This window comes from Dendropsophus ebraccatus, chromosome 5 (genome assembly GCF_027789765.1).
Source record: "Dendropsophus ebraccatus isolate aDenEbr1 chromosome 5, aDenEbr1.pat, whole genome shotgun sequence".
Classification (NCBI taxonomy): domain Eukaryota; kingdom Metazoa; phylum Chordata; class Amphibia; order Anura; family Hylidae; genus Dendropsophus; species Dendropsophus ebraccatus.
This window is the reverse complement of record NC_091458.1, coordinates 749,224-774,558: the sequence shown is the minus strand read 5'-3', so window position 1 is coordinate 774,558 and position 25,335 is coordinate 749,224. Positions and strand designations below refer to the sequence as shown.

At 58.8% G+C, this 25,335-nt stretch overlaps 1 protein-coding gene across 1 annotated transcript in view; it reads left to right on the top strand.

Moving 5' to 3' along the window:
* LOC138792174 (zinc finger and SCAN domain-containing protein 2-like) overlaps window positions 1–4,785 on the top strand; it is a 46,088-nt gene extending 41,303 nt beyond the window's left edge. Inside the window, exon 3 of the mRNA XM_069969280.1 lies at window positions 209–4,785. Within this exon, the coding sequence (XP_069825381.1) occupies window positions 209–1,476 (1,268 nt within the window). The 3' untranslated portion in view covers window positions 1,477–4,785. The remainder of the gene's footprint in view (window positions 1–208) is intronic.
* The last annotated feature ends 20,550 nt before the right edge of the window (window positions 4,786–25,335 follow it).

Below are 25,335 nucleotides of genomic sequence, written 5' to 3'. Positions count from 1 at the left end.
AGGTCTGGCTTCTAGTGTGAGGTGGAGGCTGATTACCATGGTGTCTCATGCTGGGAGGGCAGAGGGGCCATGCATGGGCTGGAGACCCCCGGATACTGTGCGTAGGTCTCCATATACACAGCGCCTCTGTTAGCAGTACCTGACATCCCCACCCCTGCCTAATTTCATCCATCTGACTGGCTGATAACTGTTTTGCTTTATCTTACAGAAACTAATGCTTCGGATGGAGCCGATGGTGCGTGTTGGAAGAGAGAGCTGCCACGCCGTCGGCGGAAACCAGCCAGAACCCATCGCACTCTGACCACAAACTCCCCGGAAAGACTGTCCCTAAACCTATCAAAGTGTAATGAACTGGCTGCCTCCCCTCTGGAAAATGAGGGGAGGGCCACCGCTATGGACGACCTCCTCAATATGAGCGCAGCAGCCAAGGGTTGTCCTGCTGGATCTATAAAGACCGAGCCAGACAGCGAGGAGACTGCCATCTCAATTTCCATAGAGAGGCCGCTGAGCTCCCAGAAGAGAAACGGCGCCAAGGCCAAGCCCTTCCTGTGCACCGTCTGCGGGAAAAGATTCAGCCAAAAATCCTTGCTGATTCAGCATCATCGAAACCATACGGGAGAGAGACCCTACCACTGTATGGAGTGTGGGAAAGGCTTCACCTCCTGCTCTCTGCTCATCCGCCACCACAAGATACACACGGGAGAGAAGCCCTTCGCCTGTCCGGACTGTGAGAAACGCTTCAGCGAGAGCTCCCAGCTGGTACGCCACCAGCGCACCCACACCGGGGAGCGGCCGTACACCTGCATCGAGTGCGGGAAGAGCTTCAGTGAGAGCTCCAAACTGGTCATCCACCAGAGGACGCACACCGGAGAGCGCCCATACTCTTGCAGTGACTGTGGGAAAAGCTTTAGCGTCCGCTCACATCTCATCACTCACAAGAGGACGCACACCGGGGAACGGCCATACACCTGCAACGAGTGCGGCAAGAGCTTCAGCGAGAGCTCCAAGCTGGTCATGCATCAAAGGATCCACACCGGAGAGAAGCCATACACATGTACCGCCTGTGGGAAGAGCTTCAGCCAGAGATCGGTCCTGGTGACCCACCAGAGGATACACACAGGGGAGAAACCCTACACCTGCCCCGAATGTGGCAAATGCTTCATCGATAAGGTGGGCTGTGACCGTCACCGAGTCACCCACAGCAACGAGAAGCCCTTCCAGTGCCTTCTCTGTGGCAAGAACTTCAGCCGAAACTCTGATTATAACAAACATCAGAGGACCCACACTGGGGAGAAGCCATACTCCTGCATGCAGTGTGGGAAGAACTTCAGCTGGAGCTATCAGCTGGTCCGACACCAGCGCGTGCACACTGGCGAGAAACCATACACCTGCATCGAGTGTGGTCGCAGCTTTTGCTGGAGCTATCAACTAGTGACGCATCAAAAGACCCATTCTGTGGAAAATTCCTACATGTAAATGTATGGAGGGCAAAGACCTGCAGGATGTGTATGGTGCCTGGGACCGAGCCCTTGTATCCGGTGTGGAGCAGTCTGCTCGGTCAGATCCGCCACAGAACTGAGTCGTTATTGGACTAAATGAATGTCTGTAGGAAGGCTGGTGCCCCCGAGTCCACACTGTCTGCCATTAGCAACAAGAAGATGAAGAATGAGTCACAGCTGTACTGTTATACCACTGCAAGTACCCAGGTGGAGGAATAGGCACACTGTCCATATACCTGCATAAAGTCACACCACCGGTACCCAGGTGGAGGAATAGGCACACTGTCCATATACCTGCATAAAGTCACACCACCGGTACCCAGGTGGAGGAATAGGCACACTGTCCATATACCTGCATAAAGTCACACCACCGGTACCCAGGTGGAGGAATAGGTACACTGCCCATATACCTGAATAGAGTCACACCACCGGTACCCAGGTGGAGGAATAGGCACACTGCCCATATACCTGAATAGAGTCACACCACCGGTACCCAGGTGGAGGAATAGGCACACTGTCCATATACCTGCATAAAGTCACACCACCGGTACCCAGGTGGAGGAATAGGTACACTGCCCATATACCTGAATAGAGTCACACCACCGGTACCCAGGTGGAGGAATAGGCACACTGCCCATATACCTGAATAGAGTCACACCACCGGTACCCAGGTGGAGGAATAGGCACACTGCCCATATACCTGAATAGAGTCACACCACCGATACCCAGGTGGAGGAATAGGCACACTGCTCATATACCCGAATAGAGTCACACCACCGGTACCCAAGTGGAGGAATAGGCACACTGCCCATATACCTACATAGAGTCACACCACTGGTACCCAGGTGGAGAAAAAGACACACTGCCCATATACATGAAAAGAGTCACACCACCGGTACCCAGGTGGAGGAATGGGCAGACTGCTGATATACCTGAATAGAGTCACACCACCGGTACCTAAGTGGAGGAATAGGCACACTGCCCATATACCTACATAGAGTCACACCACCGGTACCCAGGTGGAGAAAAAGACACACTGCCCATATACCTGAAAAGAGTCACACCACAGGTACCCAGGTGGAGGAATGGGCAGACTGCTGATATACCTGAATAAAGTCACACCACCGGTACCCAGGTGGAGGAATAGTCACACTGCCCAAATACCTGAATAGAGTCACACCACCGGTACCCAGGTGGAGGAATAGTCACACTGCCCATATACCTGCATAGAGAAAGTCACACCACCAGTTCCCAAGTAAAGTCACATTGCCCACACCTGTTTTGAGAGTCATACCAACATTAACTAGGTGGAGGAATAGTCACATTGCGCATATACTTGCATAGAGAGAGAGTCACACCAAAATCCTTATGTATAGGGGTTGAATGCAGGTGACACTGGGAGCGGTGATGGCATCTCTCCTAGACTCCCTTGTTTACAGGGCTGAGCGATGGTGGCTGTCTTTCCAGAGTCATACCAACATTAACTAGGTGGAGGAATAGTCACACTGCGCATATACCTGCATAGAGAGAGAGTCACACCAAAATCCTTATGTATAGGGGTTGAATGCAGGTGACACTGGGAGTGGTAGTGGCAGTCTCTCCTGGACTACCGTATGTAGAGCGGTGGTGACACTGGGAGTGGTAGTGGCAGTCTCTCCTGGACTACCGTATGTAGAGCGGTGGTGACACTGGGAGTGGTAGTGGCAGTCTCTCCTGGACTCCCATATGTAGAGCGGTCGAAGCAGTTTTTCCTGGATGGATATGTGGACTCTCATGTATCACAATGGTGAATGTTGGAGAGTGTTGTCCCCAGTTGGAGAGCTGCAGTAGATGCTCCCATGGCCCAGCCGTGGTAACCTGTTTGAGCCCGTCACCTCCTGACGCTCCCGATGTCCCAACTCTAGTGACCTGTATGAGACCCTCACCTCCTGATGTTCCGGATATCCCAGCCCTGGTGACTGGCTGAGCTCTTATGCTCCTGACGCGCCCAATGTCCCAGCTGCAGTGACCTGTCTGAGACCCTCACCTCCTGACGCTCCCGATGTCCCAGCCCTGGTGACCTGTCTGAACCCCTCACCTCCTGACGCTCCCGATGTCCCAGCCCTGGTGACCTGTCTAAGCCCCTGACCTCCTGACGCTCCCGATGTCCCAGCCGCAGTGACCTGTCTAAGCCCCTGACCTCCTGACGCTCCCAATGTCCCAGTCCTGGTGACGCTCCCTGATGTCCCCACTGCAGTGACCTGTCTGAACCCCTCACCTCCTGACGCTCCCGATGTCCCAGCCCTGGTGACCTGTCTAAACCCCTCACCTCCTGACGCTCCCGATGTCCCAGCCGCGGTGACCTGTCTGAACCCCTCACCTCCTGACGCTCCCGATGTCCCAGCCCTGGTGACGCTCCCTGATGTCCCCACTGCAGTGACCTGTCTGAACCCCTCACCTCCTGACGCTCCCGATGTCCCAGCCCTGGTGACCTGTCTTAGCCCCTGACCTCCTGACGCTCCCGATGTCCCAGCCCTGGTAACCTGTCTTAGCCCTTGACCTCCTGATGCTCCCGATGTCCCAGCCCTGGTGACCTGTCCGAGTCCCTCACCTCCTGACGCTCCCGATGTCCTAGCCCTTGGGACCTGTCTCAGCCCCTCGCCTCCTGACGCTCCCGATGTCCCAGCCCTGGTGACCTGTCTCAGCCCCTCGCCTCCTGACGCTCCCGATGTCCCAGCCCTGGTGACCTGTCCGAGTCCCTCACCTCCTGTCGCTCCCGATGTCCCAGCCCTGGTGACCTGTCTTGGCCCCTGACCTCCTGACGCTCCCGATGTCCCAGCCCTGGTGACCTGTCCGAGTCCCTCACCTCCTGACGCTCCCGATGTCCCAGCCCTGGTGACCTGTCTTGGCCCCTGACCTCCTGACGCTCCCGATGTCCCAGCCCTGGTGACCTGTCCGAGTCCCTCACCTCCTGACGCTCCCGATGTCCCAGCCCTGGTGACCTGTCTCAGCCCCTCGCCTCCTGACGCTCCCGATGTCCCAGCCCTGGTGACCTCTCCGAGTCCCTCACCTCCTGACGCTCCCAATGTCCCAGCCCTGGTGACCTCTCCGAGTCCCTCACCTCCTGACGCTCCCGATGTCCCAGCCCTGGTGACCTGTCCGAGTCCCTCACCTCCTGACGCTCCCGATGTCCCAGCCCTGGTGACCTGTCTTGGCCCCTGACCTCCTGACGCTCCCGATGTCCCAGCCCTGGTGACCTGTCCGAGTCCCTCACCTCCTGACGCTCCCGATGTCCCAGCCCTGGTGACCTGTCCGAGTCCCACGCCTCCTGACGCTCCCGATGTCCCAGCCCTGGTGACCTGTCCGAGTCCCTCGCCTCCTGACGCTCCCGATGTCCCAGCCCTGGTGACCTGTCAGAGTCCCTCACCTCCTGACACTCCCGATGTCCCAGCCCTGGTGACCTGTCCGAGTCCCTCGCCTCCTGACGCTCCCGATGTCCCAGCCCTGGTGACCTGTCTGAGCTCTTCGGCTCCTGACGCTCCCGATGTCCCAGCCCTGGTGACCTGTCTCAGCCCCTCGCCTCCTGACGCTCCCGATGTCCCAGCCCTGGTGACCTGTCCGAGTCCCTCTCCTCCTGACGCTCCCGATGTCCCAGCCCTGGTGACCTGTCTCAGCCCCTCGCCTCCTGACGCTCCCGATGTCCCAGCCCTGGTGACCTGTCCGAGTCCCTCACCTCCTGACGCTCCCGATGTCCCAGCCCTGGTGACCTGTCTCAGCCCCTCGCCTCCTGACGCTCCCGATGTCCCAGCCCTGGTGACCTGTCTGAGCTCTTCGGCTCCTGACGCTCCCGATGTCCCAGCCCTGGGGACCTGTCCGAGTCCCTCACCTCCTGACGCTCCCGATGTCCCAGCCCTGGTGACCTCTCCGAGTCCCTCGCCTCCTGACGCTCCCGATGTCCCAGCCCTGGTGACCTGTCTCAGCCCCTCACCTCCTGATGCTCCCGATGTCCCAGCCCTGGTGACCTGTCCGAGTCCCTCACCTCCTGTCGCTCCCGATGTCCCAGCCCTGGTGACCTCTCCAAGTCCCTCACCTCCTGACGCTCCCGATGTCCCAGCCCTGGTGACCTCTCCGAGTCCCTCGCCACCTGACGCTCCTGATGTCCCAGCCCTGGTGACCTGTCCGAGTCCCTCACCTCCTGACGCTCCCGATGTCCCAGCCCTGGTGACCTGTCTCAGCCCCTCGCCTCCTGACGCTCCCGATGTCCCAGCCCTGGTGACCTGTCCGAGTCCCTCACCTCCTGTCGCTCCCGATGTCCCAGCCCTGGTGACCTGTCCGAGTCCCTCACCTCCTGACGCTCCCGATGTCCCAGCCCTGGTGACCTGTCTCAGCCCCTAGCCTCCTGACACTCCCGATGTCCCAGCCCTGGTGACCTGTCTCTGCCCCTCGCCTCCTGACGCTCCCGATGTCCCAGCCCTGGTGACCTGTCTCAGCCCCTCGCCTCCTGACGCTCCCGATGTCCCAGCCCTGGTGACCTGTCCGAGTCCCTCGCCTCCTGACGCTCCCGATGTCACAGCCCTGGTGACCTCTCCGAGTCCCTCACCTCCTGACGATCCCGATGTCCCAGCCCTGGTGACCTGTCCGAGTCCCTCACCTCCTGACGCTCCCGATGTCCCAGCCCTGGTGACCTGTCCGAGTCCCTCACCTCCTGACGCTCCCGATGTCCCAGCCCTGGTGACCTGTCCGAGTCCCTCACCTCCTGACGCTCCCGATGTCCCAGCCCTGGTGACCTGTCCGAGTCCCTCACCTCCTGACGCTCCCGATGTCCCAGCCCTGGTGACCTGTCCGAGTCCCTCTCCTCCTGACGCTCCCGATGTCCCAGCCCTGGTGACCTGTCTCAGTCCCTCACCTCCTGTCGCTCCCGATGTCCCAGCCCTGGTGACCTGTCCGAGTCCCTCACCTCCTGACGCTCCCGATGTCCCAGCCCTGGTGACCTGTCTCAGCCCCTCGCCTCCTGACGCTCCCGATGTCCCAGCCCTGGTGACCTGTCTGAACCCCTCGCCTCCTGACGCTCCCGATGTCCCAGCCCTGGTGACCTGTCTCAGCCCCTCGCCTCCTGACGCTCCCGATGTCCCAGCCCTGGTGACCTGTCTCAGTCCCTCACCTCCTGTCGCTCCCGATGTCCCAGCCCTGGTGACCTGTCAGAGTCCCTCACCTCCTGTCGCTCCCGATGTCCCAGCCCTGGTGACCTGTCTCAGCCCCTCGCCTCCTGACGCTCCCGATGTCCCAGCCCTGGTGACCTGTCTCAGCCCCTCGCCTCCTGACGCTCCCGATGTCCCAGCCCTGGTGACCTTTCCGAGTCCCTCACCTCCTGACGCTCCCGATGTCCCAGCCCTGGTGACCTGTCCGAGTCCCTCACCTCCTGACGCTCCCGATGTCCCAGCCCTGGTGACCTGTCTCAGCCCCTCACCTCCTGACGCTCCCGATGTCCCAGCCCTGGTGACCTGTCAGAGTCCCTCACCTCCTGACGCTCCCGATGTCCCAGCCCTGGTGACCTGTCCGAGTCCCTCACCTCCTGACGCTCCCGATGTCCCAGCCCTGGTGACCTGTCCGAGTCCCTCACCTCCTGACGCTCCCGATGTCCCAGCCCTGGTGACCTGTCCGAGTCCCTCACCTCCTGTCGCTCCCGATGTCCCAGCCCTGGTGACCTCTCCGAGTCCCTCACCTCCTGACGCTCCCGATGTCCCAGCCCTGGTGACCTGTCCGAGTCCCTCACCTCCTGTCGCTCCCGATGTCACAGCCCTGGTGACCTCTCCGAGTCCCTCACCTCCTGACGCTCCCGATGTCCCAGCCCTGGTGACCTGTCCGAGTCCCTCACCTCCTGACGCTCCCGATGTCCCAGCCCTGGTGACCTGTCCGAGTCCCTCACCTCCTGTCGCTCCCGATGTCCCAGCCCTGGTGACCTGTCCGAGTCCCTCACCTCCTGACGCTCCCGATGTCCCAGCCCTGGTGACCTGTCTGAGCTCTTCGGCTCCTGACGCTCCCGATGTCCCAGCCCTGGTGACCTCTCCGAGTCCCTCACCTCCTGACGCTCCCGATGTCCCAGCCCTGGTGACCTTTCTTGGTCCCTGACCTCCTGACGCTCCCGATGTCCCAGCCCTGGGGACCTGTCTGAGCTCTTCGGCTCCTGATCTGTATTTTTTTACTGCGTATTTCTTTACTATTAAACATTGTGACTGTATCTAAGCTATGTCTACAACCTCTGTACAGGTGGAGCGTGTGTCGGCAGGGACTTCATTGCGAGGATAATTATAGGACATGGCAGTGATCAGACAAGGAAACGGATGGAGAGTTGTAGGAAGAGGCTTATTTCCTCATGCTTATGTCACTAACATGCTCTGCAGCACTGTACAGTTTATCAAGTCTATCAGTCCCGTCCCCAGTAGGGATCATGGTCCCCAGAAAGCAATGACTTGGGGGGGGGGGGACACAAGAGCTTACACACTAGGAGGACTGGGGGGGGGGGGAACACAAGAGCTTACACACTAGGAGGACTGGGGGGGGGGGGGGGGGGACACAAGAGCTTACAGACTAGGAGGACTGGGGGGGGACACAGGAGCTTACAGACTAGGAGGACTGGGGGGGGACACAAGAGCTTACAGACTAGGAGGACTGGGGGGGGACACAGGAGCTTACAGACTAGGAGGACTGGGGGACACAAGAGCTTACAGACTAGGAGGAGGACTAGGGGGACACAGGAGCTTACACACTAGGAGGACTGGGGGGGGGACACAGGAGCTTACAGACTAGGAGGACTGGGGGACACAAGAGCTTACAGACTAGGAGGACTGGGGGACACAGGAGCTTACACACTAGGAGGACTGGGGGGACACAGGAGCTTACAGACTAGGAGGACTGGGGGGACACAGGAGCTTACAGACTAGGAGGACTGGGGGGGGACACAGGAGCTTACAGACTAGGAGGACTGGGGGACACAAGAGCTTACAGACTAGGAGGACTGGGGGACACAGGAGCTTACAGACTAGGAGGACTGGGGGACACAGGAGCTTACAGACTAGGAGGACTGGGGGGACACAGGAGCTTACAGACTAGGAGGACTGGGGGGGGACACAGGAGCTTACAGACTAGGAGGACTGGGGGGGACACAGGAGCTTACAGACTAGGAGGACTGGGGGGGGACACAGGAGTTTACAGACTAGGAGGAGGACTGGGGGGGGGACACAGGAGCTTACAGACTAGGAGGACTGGGGGGGACACAGGAGCTTACAGACTAGGAGGACTGGGGGGGGCACAGGAGCTTACAGACTAGGAGGACTGGGGGGACACAGGAGCTTACAGACTAGGAGGACTGGGGGGGACACAGGAGCTTACACACTAGGAGGACTGGGGGGACACAGGAGCTTACAGACTAGGAGGACTGGGGGGACACAGGAGCTTACAGACTAGGAGGAGGACTGGGGGGGGGACACAGGAGCTTACAGACTAGGAGGACTGGGGGGACACAGGAGCTTACAGACTAGGAGGACTGGGGGGGGCACAGGAGCTTACAGACTAGGAGGACTGGGGGGACACAGGAGCTTACAGACTAGGAGGACTGGGGGGGACACAGGAGCTTACAGACTAGGAGGAGAACTGGGGGACACAGGAGCTTACAGACTAGGAGGACTGGGGGGACACAGGAGCTTACACACTAGGAGGACTGGGGGGGACACAGGAGCTTACAGACTAGGAGGAGGACTGGGGGAGACACAGGAGCTTACAGACTAGGAGGACTGGGGGACACAGGAGCTTACAGACTAGGACTGGGGGGGACACAGGAGCTTCCAGACTAGGAGGACTGGGGGGGGACACAGGAGCTTACAGACTAGGAGGAGGACTGGGGGGCACAGGAGCTTACAGACTAGGAGGACTGGGGGACACAGGAGCTTACAGACTAGGAGGACTGGGGGGGGACAGGAGCTTACAGACTAGGAGGACTGGGGGGACACAGGAGCTTACAGACTAGGAGGACTGGGGGACAGGAGCTTACAGACTAGGAGGACTGGGGGGGGACACAGGAGCTTACAGACTAGGAGGACGGGGGGGGACACAGGAGCTTACAGACTAGAAGGACTGGGGGGGGGGACAGGAGCTTACAGACTAGGAGGACTGGGGGGGGGGGACAGGAGCTTACAGACTAGGAGGACTGGGGGGGACACAGGAGCTTACAGACTAGGAGGACTGGGGGACACAGGAGCTTACACACTAGGAGGACTGGGGGGACACAGGAGCTTACAGACTAGGAGGACTGGGGGGGGACAGGAGCTTACAGACTAGGAGGACTGGGGGGACACAGGAGCTTACAGACTAGGAGGAGGACTGGGGGACACAGGAGCTTACAGACTAGGAGGAGGACTGGGGGGGACACAGGAGCTTACAGACTAGGAGGACTGGGGGGGACACAGGAGCTTACAGACTAGGAGGACTGGGGGACACAGGAGCTTACAGACTAGGAGGACTGGGGGGGGGGACACAGGAGCTTACAGACTAGGAGGACTGGGGGGGGGGGACACAGGAGCTTACAGACTAGGAGGACTGGGGGGGACACAGGAGCTTACACACTAGGAGGACTGGGGGGACACAGGAGCTTACAGACTAGGAGGACTGGGGGGACACAGGAGATTACAGACTAGGAGGAGGACTGGGGGGGGCACAGGAGCTTACAGACTAGGAGGACTGGGGGGGACACAGGAGCTTACAGACTAGGAGGACTGGGGGGACACAGGAGCTTACAGACTAGGAGGACTGGGGGGGGGGGGGACACAGGAGCTTACAGACTAGGAGGACTGGGGGGGACACAGGAGCTTACAGACTAGGAGGACTGGGGGGACAGGAGCTTACACACTAGGAGGACTGGGGGGGGGACACAGGAGCTTACACACTAGGAGGACTGGGGGGGGGGGGACACAGGAGCTTACAGACTAGGAGGACTGGGGGACACAGGAGCTTACACACTAGGAGGACTGGGGGGACACAGGAGCTTACACACTAGGAGGACTGGGGGGGACACAGGAGCTTACAGACTAGGAGGAGGACTGCGGGGGGACAGGAGCTTACAGACTAGGAGGACTGGGGGGACACAGGAGCTTACACACTAGGAGGACTGGGGGGGGGGGGACACAGGAGCTTACAGACTAGGAGGAGGACTGCGGGGGGACAGGAGCTTACAGACTAGGAGGAGGACTGGGGGGGGACACAGGAGCTTACAGACTAGGAGGAGGACTGGGGGGGGACACAGGAGCTTACAGACTAGGAGGACTGGGGGGACACAGGAGCTTACAGACTAGGAGGACTGGGGGGACACAGGAGCTTACAGACTAGGAGGAGGACTGGGGGGGGACAGGAGCTTACAGACTAGGAGGAGGACTGGGGGGGGACAGGAGCTTACAGACTAGGAGGACTGGGGGGGACACAAGAGCTTACACACTAGGAGGACTGGGGGGGGACAGGAGCTTACAGACTAGGAGGAGGACTGGGGGGGGGACACAGGAGCTTACACACTAGGAGGACTGGGGGACACAGGAGCTTACAGACTAGGAGGACTGGGGGGGGGACACAGGAGCTTACAGACTAGGAGGACTGGGGGGGACACAGGAGCTTACAGACTAGGAGGACTGGGGGGACACAGGAGCTTACAGACTAGGAGGACTGGGGGGACACAGGAGCTTACAGACTAGGAGGACTGGGGGGACACAGGAGCTTACAGACTAGGAGGACTGGGGGGACACAGGAGCTTATAGACTAGGAGGACTGGGGGGGGACACAGGAGCTTACACACTAGGAGGACTGGGGGGGACACAGGAGCTTACACACTAGGAGGACTGGGGGGGACAGGAGCTTACAGACTAGGAGGACTGGGGGACACAGGAGCTTACAGACTAGGAGGACTGGGGGGGGGACACAGGAGCTTACAGACTAGGAGGACTGGGGGGGACACAGGAGCTTACAGACTAGGAGGACTGGGGGGGACACAGGAGCTTACAGACTAGGAGGACTGGGGGGACACAGGAGCTTACACACTAGGAGGACTGGGGGGGACACAGGAGCTTACAGACTAGGAGGACTGGGGGGACACAGGAGCTTACACACTAGGAGGACTGGGGGGGACACAGGAGCTTACAGACTAGGAGGACTGGGGGGACACAGGAGCTTACAGACTAGGAGGAGGACTGCGGGGGGACAGGAGCTTACACACTAGGAGGACTGGGGGACACAGGAGCTTACAGACTAGGAGGACTGGGGGGGACACAGGAGCTTACAGACTAGGAGGACTGGGGGGACACAGGAGCTTACACACTAGGAGGACTGGGGGGGACACAGGAGCTTACAGACTAGGAGGACTGGGGGGGACACAGGAGCTTACAGACTAGGAGGACTGGGGGGGGGACAGGAGCTTACACACTAGGAGGAGGACTGGGGGGGACACAGGAGCTTACAGACTAGGAGGACTGGGGGGGACACAGGAGCTTACAGACTAGGAGGAGGACTAGGGGGGACAGAGGAGCTTACAGACTAGGAGGACTGGGGGGGACACAGGAGCTTACAGACTAGGAGGACTGGGGGGGACACAGGAGCTTACAGACTAGGAGGACTGGGGGGGACACAGGAGCTTACAGACTAGGAGGACTGGGGGGACACAGGAGCTTACAGACTAGGAGGAGGACTAGGGGGGACACAGGAGCTTACACACTAGGAGGACTGGGGGGACACAAGAGCTTACAGACTAGGAGGAGGACTGGGGGGGCACAGGAGCTTACAGACTAGGAGGACTGGGGGGACACAGGAGCTTACACACTAGGAAGACTGGGGGGGGACACAGGAGCTTACAGACTAGGAGGACTGGGGGGGACACAGGAGCTTACAGACTAGGAGGACTGGGGGGGGGGACACAGGAGCTTACAGACTAGGAGGAGGACTGGGGGGGACACAGGAGCTTACAGACTAGGAGGACGGGGACACAGGAGCTTACAGACTAGGAGGAGGACTGGGGGGGACACAGGAGCTTACACACTAGGAGGACTGGGGGGGACACAGGAGCTTACAGACTAGGAGGACTGGGGGGGGACACAGGAGCTTACAGACTAGGAGGACTGGGGGACACAGGAGCTTACAGACTAGGAGGACTGGGGGGACATAGGAGCTTACAGACTAGGAGGAGGACTAGGGGGGACACAGGCGCTTACAGACTAGGAGGACTGGGGGGACACAGGAGCTTACAGACTAGGAGGACTGGGAGGACACAGGAGCTTACAGACTAGGAGGACTGGGGGGGGGACACAGGAGCTTACACACTAGGAGGACTGGGGGGGGGACACAGGAGCTTACAGACTAGGAGGACTGGGGGGGGGACACAAGAGCTTACACACTAGGAGGAGGACTAGGGGGGACACAGGAGCTTACAGACTAGGAGGACTGGGGGGACACAAGAGCTTACACACTAGGAGGACTGGGGGGGGACACAAGAGCTTACACACTAGGAGGACGGGGGACACAAGAGCTTACAGACTAGGAGGACTGGGGGACACAAGAGCTTACACACTAGGAGGACGGGGGACACAAGAGCTTACACACTAGGAGGACTGGGGGGGACACAAGAGCTTACACACTAGGAGGACGGGGGGACACAAGAGCTTACAGACTAGGAGGACTGGGGGACACAAGAGCTTACACACTAGGAGGACTGGGGGACACAGGAGCTTACAGACTAGGAGGACTGGGGGGACACAGGAGCTTACAGACTAGGAGGACTGGGGGGGACACAGGAGCTTACAGACTAGGAGGACTGGGGGGACACAGGAGCTTACACACTAGGAGGACTGGGGGGGGACACAGGAGCTTACAGACTAGGAGGACTGGGGGGGGGACACAGGAGCTTACAGACTAGGAGGACTGGGGGGACACAGGAGCTTACAGACTAGGAGGACTGGGGGACACAGGAGCTTACAGACTAGGAGGAGGACTGGGGGGGGGGACACAGGAGCTTACAGACTAGGAGGACTGGGGGGACACAGGAGCTTACAGACTAGGAGGACTGGGGGGGGACACAGGAGCTTACAGACTAGGAGGACTGGGGGGGGACACAGGAGCTTACAGACTAGGAGGAGGACTGGGGGGGACAGGAGCTTACAGACTAGGAGGACTGGGGGACACAGGAGCTTACAGACTAGGAGGACTGGGGGACACAGGAGCTTACAGACTAGGAGGAGGACTGGGGGGGGGACACAGGAGCTTACAGACTAGGAGGACTGGGGGGACACAGGAGCTTACAGACTAGGAGGACTGGGGGGGGACACAGGAGCTTACAGACTAGGAGGACTGGGGGGGGGGACACAAGAGCTTACAGACTAGGAGGACTGGGGGGACACAGGAGCTTACAGACTAGGAGGACTGGGGGGGACACAGGAGCTTACACACTAGGAGGAGGACTGGGGGGACACAGGAGCTTACAGACTAGGAGGACTGGGGGGGGGGGACACAAGAGCTTACAGACTAGGAGGACTGGGGGGGACACAGGAGCTTACAGACTAGGAGGACTGGGGGGGGGACACAGGAGCTTACAGACTAGGAGGACTGGGGGGGGGGGACACAGGAGCTTACAGACTAGGAGGACTGGGGGGACACAAGAGCTTACACACTAGAACGACTGGGAGGGACACAAGCGCTTACACACTAGGAGGACTGGGGGACACAGGAGCTTACAGACTAGGAGGAGGACTGGGGGGGGACACAGGAGCTTACAGACTAGGAGTACTGGGGGGACACAAGAGCTTACAGACTAGGAGGAGGACTGGGGGGGACACAGGAGCTTACAGACTAGGAGTACTGGGGGGACACAAGAGCTTACAGACTAGGAGGAGGACTGGGGGGGGGCACAGGAGCTTACAGACTAGGAGGAGGACTGGGGGGGGACACAGGAGCTTACAGACTAGGAGGACTGGGGGGACACAGGAGCTTACAGACTAGGAGGACTGGGGGACACAAGCGCTTACACACTAGGAGGACTGGGGGGGACACAGGAGCTTACAGACTAGGAGGACTGGGGGGGGGGACACAAGAGCTTACAGACTAGGAGGACTGGGGGGGACACAGGAGCTTACAGACTAGGAGGACTGGGGGGGGGGGGACACAAGAGCTTACAGACTAGGAGGACTGGGGGGGGGACAGGAGCTTACAGACTAGGAGGACTGGGGGGGGACACAGGAGCTTACAGACTAGGAGGACTGGGGGGGACACAGGAGCTTACAGACTAGGAGGACTGGGGGGGACACAAGAGCTTACAGACTAGGAGGACTGGGGGGACACAGGAGCTTACACACTAGGAGGACTGGGGGGGGGACACAGGAGCTTACAGACTAGGAGGACTGGGGGGACACAGGAGCTTACAGACTAGGAGGACTGGGGGACACAGGAGCTTACAGACTAGGAGGAGGACTGGGGGGGGGGGACACAGGAGCTTACAGACTAGGAGGACTGGGGGGACACATAAGCTTACAGACTAGGAGGACTGGGGGGACACACAAGAGCTTACAGACTAGGAGGACTGGGGGGACACAGGAGCTTACAGACTAGGAGGACTGGGGGGGGACACAGGAGCTTACAGACTAGGAGGACTGGGGGGGGACACAGGAGCTTACAGACTAGGAGGACTGGGGGACACAGGAGCTTACAGACTAGGAGGACTGGGGGACACAGGAGCTTACAGACTAGGAGGAGGACTGGGGGGGGGGGACACAGGAGCTTACAGACTAGGAGGACTGGGGGGACACAGGAGCTTACAGACTAGGAGGACTGGGGGGGGACACAGGAGCTTACAGACTAGGAGGACTGGGGGGGGGACACAAGAGCTTACAGACTAGGAGGACTGGGGGGGACACAGGAGCTTACAGACTAGGAGGACTGGGGGGGGGGACACAAGAGCTTACAGACTAGGAGGACTGGGGGGGACACAGGAGCTTACAGACTAGGAGGACTGGGGGGGGACACAGGAGCTTACAGACTAGAACGACTGGGAGGGACACAAGCGCTTACACACTAGGAGGACTGGGGGACACAGGAGCTTACAGACTAGGAGGACTGGGGGGGGACACAGGAGCTTACAGACTAGGAGGACTGGGGGGACACAGGAGCTTACAGACTAGGAGGACTGGGGGACACAGGAGCTTACAGACTAGGAGGACTGGGGGGACACAGGAGCTTACAGACTAGGAGGACTGGGGGGACACAGGAGCTTACAGACTAGGAGGACTGGGGGGACACAGGAGCTTACACACTAGGAGGACTGGGGGGGGGGACACAGGAGCTTACAGACTAGGAGGACTGGGGGGGACACAGGAGCTTACAGACTAGGAGGACTGGGGGGGACACAGGAGCTTACACACTAGGAGGACTGGGGGGGGGGGGACACAGGAGCTTACAGACTAGGAGGACTGGGGGGACACAGGAGCTTACAGACGAGGAGGAGGACTGGGGGACACAGGAGCTTACACACTAGGAGGACTGGGGGGGACACAGGAGCTTACAGACTAGGAGGACTGGGGGGACACAGGAGCTTACAGACTAGGAGGACTGGGGGGACACAGGAGCTTACACACTAGGACTGGGGGGGGACACAGGAGCTTACAGACTAGGAGGACTGGGGGGACACAGGAGCTTACACACTAGGACTGGGGGGGGACACAGGAGCTTACAGACTAGGAGGACTGGGGGGGGGGACAGGAGCTTACAGACTAGGAGGACTGGGGGGACACAGGAGCTTACAGACTAGGAGGACTGGGGGGGACACAAGAGCTTACACACTAGGAGGACTGGGGGGACACAGGAGCTTACACACTAGGACTGGGGGGGGACACAAGAGCTTACACACTAGGAGGACTGGGGGGACACAAGAGCTTACACACTAGGACTGGGGGGGACACAAGAGCTTACACACTAGGAGGACTGGGGGGGGGACACAAGAGCTTACACTCTAGGAGGACTGGGGGACACAAGAGCTTACACACTAGGAGGACTGGGGGGACACAAGAGCTTACACTCTAGGAGGACTGGGGGGACACAAGAGCTTACACACTAGGACTGGGGGGGGACACAAGAGCTTACACACTAGGACTGGGGGGGCACAGGAGCTTACACACTAGGACTGGGGGGCACGAGCTTACACACTAGGCGGACTGGGGGAGACACAAGCGCTTACACACTAGGACGGGGGGGACACAAGAGCTTACACACTAGGAGGACTGGGGGGGACACAAGAGCTTACACACTAGGACAGGGTGGAGACAAGTGCTTACACACTAGGACTGGGGGGACACAAGAGCTTACACACTAGGAGGACTGGGGGACACACGAGCTTACACACTAGGACTGGGGGGGGACACAAGCGCTTACACACTAGGACTGGGGGACACACGAGCTTACACACTAGGAGGACTGGGGGAGACACAAGAGCTTACACACTAGGACTGGGGGGGACACAAGAGCTTACACACTAGGAGGACTGGGGGGGGGGACACAAGAGCTTACACTCTAGGAGGACTGGGGGACACAAGAGCTTACACACTAGGAGGACTGGGGGGACACAAGAGCTTACACACTAGGAGGACTGGGGGGACACAAGAGCTTACACACTAGGACTGGGGGGGGACACAAGAGCTTACACACTAGGACTGGGGGGGCACAGGAGCTTACACACTAGGACTGGGGGGCACGAGCTTACACACTAGGCGGACTGGGGGAGACACAAGCGCTTACACACTAGGACGGGGGGGACACAAGAGCTTACACACTAGGAGGACTGGGGGGACACAAGAGCTTACACACTAGGAGGACTGGGGGACACAGGAGCTTACACACTAGGAGGACTGAGGGGACACAAGAGCTTACACCCTAGGAGGACTGGGGGAGACACAAGCGCTTACACACTAGGACTGGGGGGGACACAAGAGCTTACACACTAGGACTGGGGGACACACAAGATCTTACACACTAGGAGGACTGGGGGAGACACAAGCGCTTACACACTAGGAGGACCAGGGGGGACACAAGAGCTTACACACTAGGAGGACTGGGGGGGACACAAGAGCTTACACACTAGGACTGGGGGGGACACAAGAGCTTACACACTAGGAGGACCCGGGGGAAGACACAAGAGCTTACACACTAGGAGGACTAGGGGGGACACAAGAGCTTACACACTAGGGGGACACACAAGAGCTTACACACTAGGACTGGGGGGGGCACAAGAGCTTACACAGTTGGACTGGGGAGACACAAGAGCTTACACACTAAGAGGACTGGGGGGACACAAGAGCTTACACACTAGGAGGACTGGGGGACACAAGAGCTTACACACTAGGAGGACTGGGGGGACACAAGAGCTTACACACTAGGACTGGGGGGGGACACAAGCGCTTACACACTAGGACTGGGGGGGGACACAAGCGCTTACACACTAGGACTGGGGGGCACGAGCTTACACACTAGGAGGACTGGGGGAGACACAAGAGCTTACACACTAGGACTGGGGGGGACACAAGAGCTTACACACTAGGAGGACTGGGGGGGGACACAAGAGCTTACACACTAGGAGGACTGGGGGGACACAAGAGCTTACACACTAGGAGGACTGGGGGGACACAAGAGCTTACACACTAGGAGGACTAGGGGGGACACAAGAGCTTACACACTAGGGGGACACACAAGAGCTTACACACTAGGACTGGGGGGGGGCACAAGAGCTTACACAGTTGGACTGGGGAGACACAAGAGCTTACACACTAAGAGGACTGGGGGGACACAAGAGCTTACACACTAGGAGGACTGGGGGACACAAGAGCTTACACACTAGGAGGACTGGGGGGACACAAGAGCTTACACACTAGGACTGGGGGGGGACACAAGCGCTTACACACTAGGACTGGGGGGGGACACAAGCGCTTACACACTAGGACTGGGGGGCACGAGCTTACACACTAGGAGGACTGGGGGAGACACAAGAGCTTACACACTAGGACTGGGGGGGACACAAGAGCTTACACACTAGGAGGACTGGGGGGGGACACAAGAGCTTACACACTAGGAGGACTGGGGGGACACAAGAGCTTACACACTAGGAGGACTGGGGGGACACAAGAGCTTACACACTAGGAGGAGGACTGGGGGACACAAGAGCTTACACACTAGGAGGACTGGGGGGACACAAGAGCTTACACACTAGGACGGGGGGGGACACAAGAGCTTACACACTAGGACTGGGGGGGGGGACACAGGAGCTTACAGACTAGCACTGGGGGGCACGAGCTTACACACTAGACGGACTGGGGGAGACACAAGCGCTTACACACTAGGACGGGGGGGGACACAAGAGCCTACACACTAGGAGGACTGGGGGAGACACAAGAGCTTACACACTAGGAGGACTGGGGGAGACACAAGCGCTTACACACTAGGAGGACTGGGGGGACACAAGAGCTTACACACTAGGACTGGGGGACACACAAGATCTTACACACTAGGAGGACTGGGGGGGACACAAGAGCTTACAGACTAGGAGGACTGGGGGGGACACAGGAGCTTACACACTAGGAGGACTGGGGGGGACAGGAGCTTACAGACTAGGAGGACTGGGGGAGACACAAGCGCTTACACACTAGGAGGACTGGGGGGACACAAGAGCTTACACACTAGGACTGGGGGACACACAAGATCTTACACACTAGGAGGACTGGGGGGGACACAGGAGCTTACACACTAGGAGGACTGGGGGGGACACAGGAGCTTACACACTAGGAGGACTGGGGGGGACATAGGAGCTTACACACTAGGAGGACCCGGGGGGACACAGGAGCTTACAGACTAGGAGGACTGGTGGGGACACAAGAGCTTACACACTAGGACTGGGGGGGACACAAGAGCTTACACACTAGGAGGACTGGAGGGGACACAAGAGCTTACACACTAGGAGGACCCGGGGGAAGACACAAGAGCTTACACACTAGGAGGACTAGGGGGGACACAAGAGCTTACACACTAGGGGGACACACAAGAGCTTACACACTTGGACTGGGGGGGGACACAAGAGCTTACACACTAGGAGGAGCCGGGGGGGGGGGGCACAAGAGCTTACACACTGGGGGGACACAAGAGCTTACACACTAGGAGGACTGGGGGAGACACAAGTGCTTACACACTAGGACTGGGGGGCACTAGAGCTTACACACTAGGAGGACCCGGGGGGGGGGGGCACAAGAGCTTACACACTAGGAGGACTGGGGGGGACACAAGCGCTTACACACTAGGAGGACGGGGGGACACAAGAGCTTACACACTAGGTGGACTGGGGGAGACACAAGAGCTTACACACTAGGAGGACTGGGGGGCACTAGAGCTTACACACTAGGACGACTGAGGGGGGGGCACAAGGGCATACACACTAGGACGACTGAGGGGGGCACAAGAGCTTACACACTAGGAGGACTGGGGGGCACTACAGCTTACACACTAGGAGGACTGGGGGACACAAGAGCTTACACACTAGGAGGACTGGGGGGGCACATGCTTACTGCTGCTTCATGCAGGGAGAGCTGGGTAGGCCCAAAGACTTTACTAACTGACCTTTTCAGGGCGCAGCGTTGGAATAGTCTGTGCTGAGGAGCTGGTGGCTGTCAGAACGTCAGTGAGACAGGAGAATGAGGTGAAAATGTCCGCAGATTCAGACCTCTGTTCCCACTTTCAGTTGTGTGGAGACTGAGGGCAGCATCGAAGATTGGGTGGAAGATGATCTCAGGGTTGATGACAAAGTGCTAGACACCACATGGACTGAAGGCTATGACAGTCCAGAGGAAGAGGTAGTGGCCAGCCAGCCCCAGAAACATGGCAGCAGAGGGCCTGTGGCCAGTACCTCAGCCGGTGGCGGCAAATGCACTAAGGGACTGAGCGCACTCCAAACACCTCAGAGGAACTCTGTGGTTTAGCATTTTTTCCATGAACTGGGCCAGGACAAGACATAAGTGGTTTGCTGGCTGTGCCACCAGGAGTTCAGCCGAGGTGTCAATGTTAATCACCACGGCTCTATAATCGGGATAAGGCAACCACAGCAAACGCCAAGCACTAGCTGCAGAGGATCAAACACCCGAAAAAACAGCAAACATCTGAGGCTCCCTCTTCTGGAGTATCAGCCTTCTGAGTGACAGAGCCATCTCCCTGCCCCCAGGCAGAAACTGTTGCAGCAGCTAGACCTCCAACAGCCATGCCCACACCTTTCCGATGCAGCTTTCCATCCCACAAACCCCGGAAAGAAAGAGAAAGTATGCCCCCGCACCCACGATCCCCACCCCCGCATTGCAAAACTCATCTCCTGTGAAATGCTCCCATTCAGGCTGGTGGAGACGGAGCAGTTCAAGAACCTCATGGCAATGGCTGTCCTGCAGTATTCCCAGCCGCCACTACTTCTCTTGGTGGCCCATCCCTTACCTGCACCAAGTTCCAGAGAAGATACAGCGTGTACCAAGGTCTACGTAAGCAAGGTCAGGAACGTTACATCTACCTAACTGCCCACTAGGTGAATATAGTGGGTGGTGGGCGTGACAAGGGAATGGTCCTACTGGTGGATGGCAATCCTTGCCCCTTGTTTCCTCATCTGCCACCTCCTCACTCGGCCATCATAGCTAAAGGAAAGAAGAGAAGACCCCACACTGGAGGAGCTGTGGGCGAGAATAGAGCAGCAGACAGACCAGTGGTTGCTGAACCTGAAGCCCAGCAAGTTTGTGTTTGACAATGGGCAAAATCTGGTAGTGGCTTTGGGCATAGCCTTGCCTGGTGGATGTGCCACTCTTGATGGTGCACATTACCCTAATTAGGCCTTCTCACCCTGCTGCAGCTCACCTGTACACGTTGCAGTGAAACTTTGGCCTCCCCACCCACCGCCTCATATGCAACCTGTCCACGCTGCTATTAATTGTCAGCATGCAGCAGCAGCGGGCCATAGTCAAGTTTCCGCTGTGGCACGCATTGGGGAGTGGCAGTGCAGAACATTTCATGTCAAAGGAGTGGGCCACCGTGCGGGACGTCACTTCTGTCTTGAGGTGCTTTGAGTACTCCACAAACATAGTTAGCACTGAAAACACCATCAGCACTACCATCCCCACCCTATGCCTGTCGGGGAAAACACTGCAGGCTACGATGGAAGGTGCCATGGTGACACAGGAGGAGGAAGAAGAAAGCCCATTTTTCCACTTGTCGGTTCACCTGTCACTGTCCACACCTTGGTCTGACTAGGGGACAGTTTTGGAGTAGGAGGAGATGTGCTTACAGCAGGGTGACACCCAGAGCAGCCCTTGGGTGGCAGCGGAGAGCGGCTGGAAAGATGGAGAGGAGACACCTCAAGGACAGCTTGTCCTTATCCATGAGCAGTTACATGCCGCTCTACCTGAAAAATCCTCACCAGTGCTGACTGGGTGGCCAGGATCCTCACCAGTGCTGACATTGCTTCCTTAATACCAACATTAGAGGTGGTGGAGGCACTACGGTTAGAATTTCCATCTGACAGAGAAGGGAGGGTGAGCATGGACGCAATGTGGAACACCTTACTCAGCACTCCATGTAGCAGCACCATCAGCAGATACGCCACGTGGGAGCAGAATTATCAGTACCTGGTGGATGAGCAGGTGTCACCACATCTCCTTCCCATTCACTAAACTATACCCCTGGCCAGATATCGCACCTCTATGCCTGGGAGGTGCAGGAACTGTGCTCCCCGTATTTAGCAAACCAGGGGGTGTCCTCAATGACAAGCGGGTCCGTCTATCCACAACCAACGTGAACAAACCGACATTCCTAAAAATAAACTAGGATCCCAGACGACTTATCGTCTCGGAGCCTATGTGGAAATCTACAGGCTATTGCCTCCTCCTCGGCCTCCACCATCCACCTCCTCCTCTTCCCCGGCCTCCTCCTCGGCCTCCACCTTTCACATCCTCCTCTTCCCCCATCTCCACCTTCCACCTCTTTCCTCCTTCTCCAGCTGGACGTCTGCCTCCTCCTCCTCGGCCTCCACCTTCCACCTCCTCCCTGGCATCCACCTTTCACCTTCTCCTCCCTGGCTGGACATCCGCCTCCTCCCCGGCCTTCACCTTCCACCTCCCACCACCTCCTTCTCCAGCTGGACGTCCGCCTCCTCCCGGCTTTCACCTTCCACCTCCTCCTCCTTCACCTCCCACCCCCTCCTCCTTCTCCAGCTGGACATCCACCTCCTCCCCGGCCTTCACCTTCCACCTCCTCCTCCTTCTCCAGCTGGACGTCCGCCTCCACCTTCCACCTCCCTCCTCCTTCTCCAGCTGGACGTCCGCCTCCACCTTCCACCTCCCTCCTCCTTCTCCAGCTGGACGTCCGCCTCCACCTTCCACCTCCCTCCTCCTTCTCCAGCTGGACGTCCGCCTCCACCTTCCACCTCCCTCCTCCTTCTCCAGCTGGACGTCCGCCTCCACCTTCCACCTCCCTCCTCCTTCTCCAGCTGGACGTCCGCCTCCACCTTCCACCTCCCTCCTACTTCTCCAGCTGGACGTCCGCCTCCACCTTCCACCTCCCTCCTCCTTCTCCAGCTGGACGTCCGCCTCCACCTTCCACCTCCCTCTCCAGCTGGACGTCCGCCTCCACCTTCCACCTCCCTCCTCCTTCTCCAGCTGGACGTCCGCCTCCACCTTCCACCTCCCTCCTACTTCTCCAGCTGGACGTCCGCCTCCACCTCCCTCCTCCTTCTCCAGCTGGACGTCCGCCTCCACCTCCCTCCTCCTTCTCCAGCTGGACGTCCGCCTCCACCTTCCACCTCCCTCCTCCTTCTCCAGCTGGACGTCCGCCTCCACCTTCCACCTCCCTCCTCCTTCTCCAGCTGGACGTCCGCCTCCACCTTCCACCTCCCTCCTCCTTCTCCAGCTGGACGTCCGCCTCCACCTTCCACCTCCCTCCTCCTTCTCCAGCTGGACGTCCGCCTCCACCTTCCACCTCCCTCCTCCTTCTCCAGCTGGACGTCCGCCTCCACCTTCCACCTCCCTCCTCCTTCTCCAGCTGGACGTCCGCCTCCACCTTCCACCTCCCTCTCCAGCTGGACGTCCGCCTCCACCTTCCACCTCCCTCCTCCTTCTCCAGCTGGACGTCCGCCTCCACCTTCCACCTCCCTCCTACTTCTCCAGCTGGACGTCCGCCTCCACCTCCCTCCTCCTTCTCCAGCTGGACGTCCGCCTCCACCTTCCACCTCCCTCCTCCTTCTCCAGCTGGACGTCCGCCTCCACCTTCCACCTCCCTCCTCCTTCTCCAGCTGGACGTCCGCCTCCACCTTCCACCTCCCTCCTCCTTCTCCAGCTGGACGTCCGCCTCCACCTTCCACCTCCCTCCTCCTTCTCCAGCTGGACGTCCGCCTCCACCTTCCACCTCCCTCCTCCTTCTCCAGCTGGACGTCCGCCTCCACCTTCCACCTCCCTCCTCCTTCTCCAGCTGGACGTCCGCCTCCACCTTCCACCTCCCTCCTCCTTCTCCAGCTGGACGTCCGCCTCCACCTTCCACCTCCCTCCTCCTTCTCCAGCTGGACGTCCGCCTCCACCTTCCACCTCCCTCCTCCTTCTCCAGCTGGACGTCCGCCTCCACCTTCCACCTCCCTCCTCCTTCTCCAGCTGGACGTCCGCCTCCACCTTCCACCTCCCTCCTCCTTCTCCAGCTGGACGTCCGCCTCCACCTTCCACCTCCCTCCTCCTTCTCCAGCTGGACGTCCGCCTCCACCTTCCACCTCCCTCCTCCTTCTCCAGCTGGACGTCCGCCTTCACCTTCCACCTCCCTCCTCCTTCTCCAGCTGGACGTCCGCCTCCACCTTCCACCTCCCTCCTCCTTCTCCAGCTGGACGTCCGCCTCCACCTTCCACCTCCCTCCTCCTTCTCCAGCTGGACGTCCGCCTCCACCTTCCACCTCCCTCCTCCTTCTCCAGCTGGACGTCCGCCTCCTCCTTGGCCTTCACCTCCCACCTCCTCCAGCTGGACGTCCGCCTCCTCCTCAGCCTCCACCTTCCACCTCCTCCTCCTTCTGCAGCTGGACGTCCAACTCTTCCTTGGCCTCCACCTTACACCTCTTTCTTCAGCTGGATGTCCGCCTCGTCTGTCACTAATCATTATTTATTCAGTTAATTTAATTATATTTTTTCATTCATTTCTCTTATATTTATTCGCCAGTGTAATTGCCTTGTGTGGTAACTGTTCTCTCTATGATTCTAGAGATGGGTGCAGGGAGGGGATAGAGAGAACTGTGCAGCTGTAACTGTATAACAGTTCTCTCTATGATCATAGAGATGGGTGCAGGGAGGGGATAGAGAGAACTGTGCAGCTGTAACTGTGTAACAGTTCTCTCTATGATCATAGAGATGGGTGCAGGGAGGGGATAGAGAGAACTGTGCAGCTGTAACTGTGTAACAGTTCTCTCTATGATCATAGAGATGGGTGCAGGGAGGGGATAGAGAGGACTGTGCAGCTGTAACTGAATAACAGTTCTCTCTGTGATCAGACAGAACACTTCAGGAACACACATCTTAATTATTGTAGGATTTCTCAGGGGTTCAATGCAGTAGTGGCAGCTTGAGATCTGTGAAGCTGTGCAAACTGAGACAGTATTGGTGGGATGGGCCCTGGAGGACCACTGGCCCCATAGCAGTCGCTGAGGCTCCCCTTTATGTGATGGATGACTGTGTACAGGTAAGGAGTAGGGATTGTGATCCCTCTAGAAATATTTGCAGTTTTGGTTATCTTTGGAGCTGATATTAACCTGATCA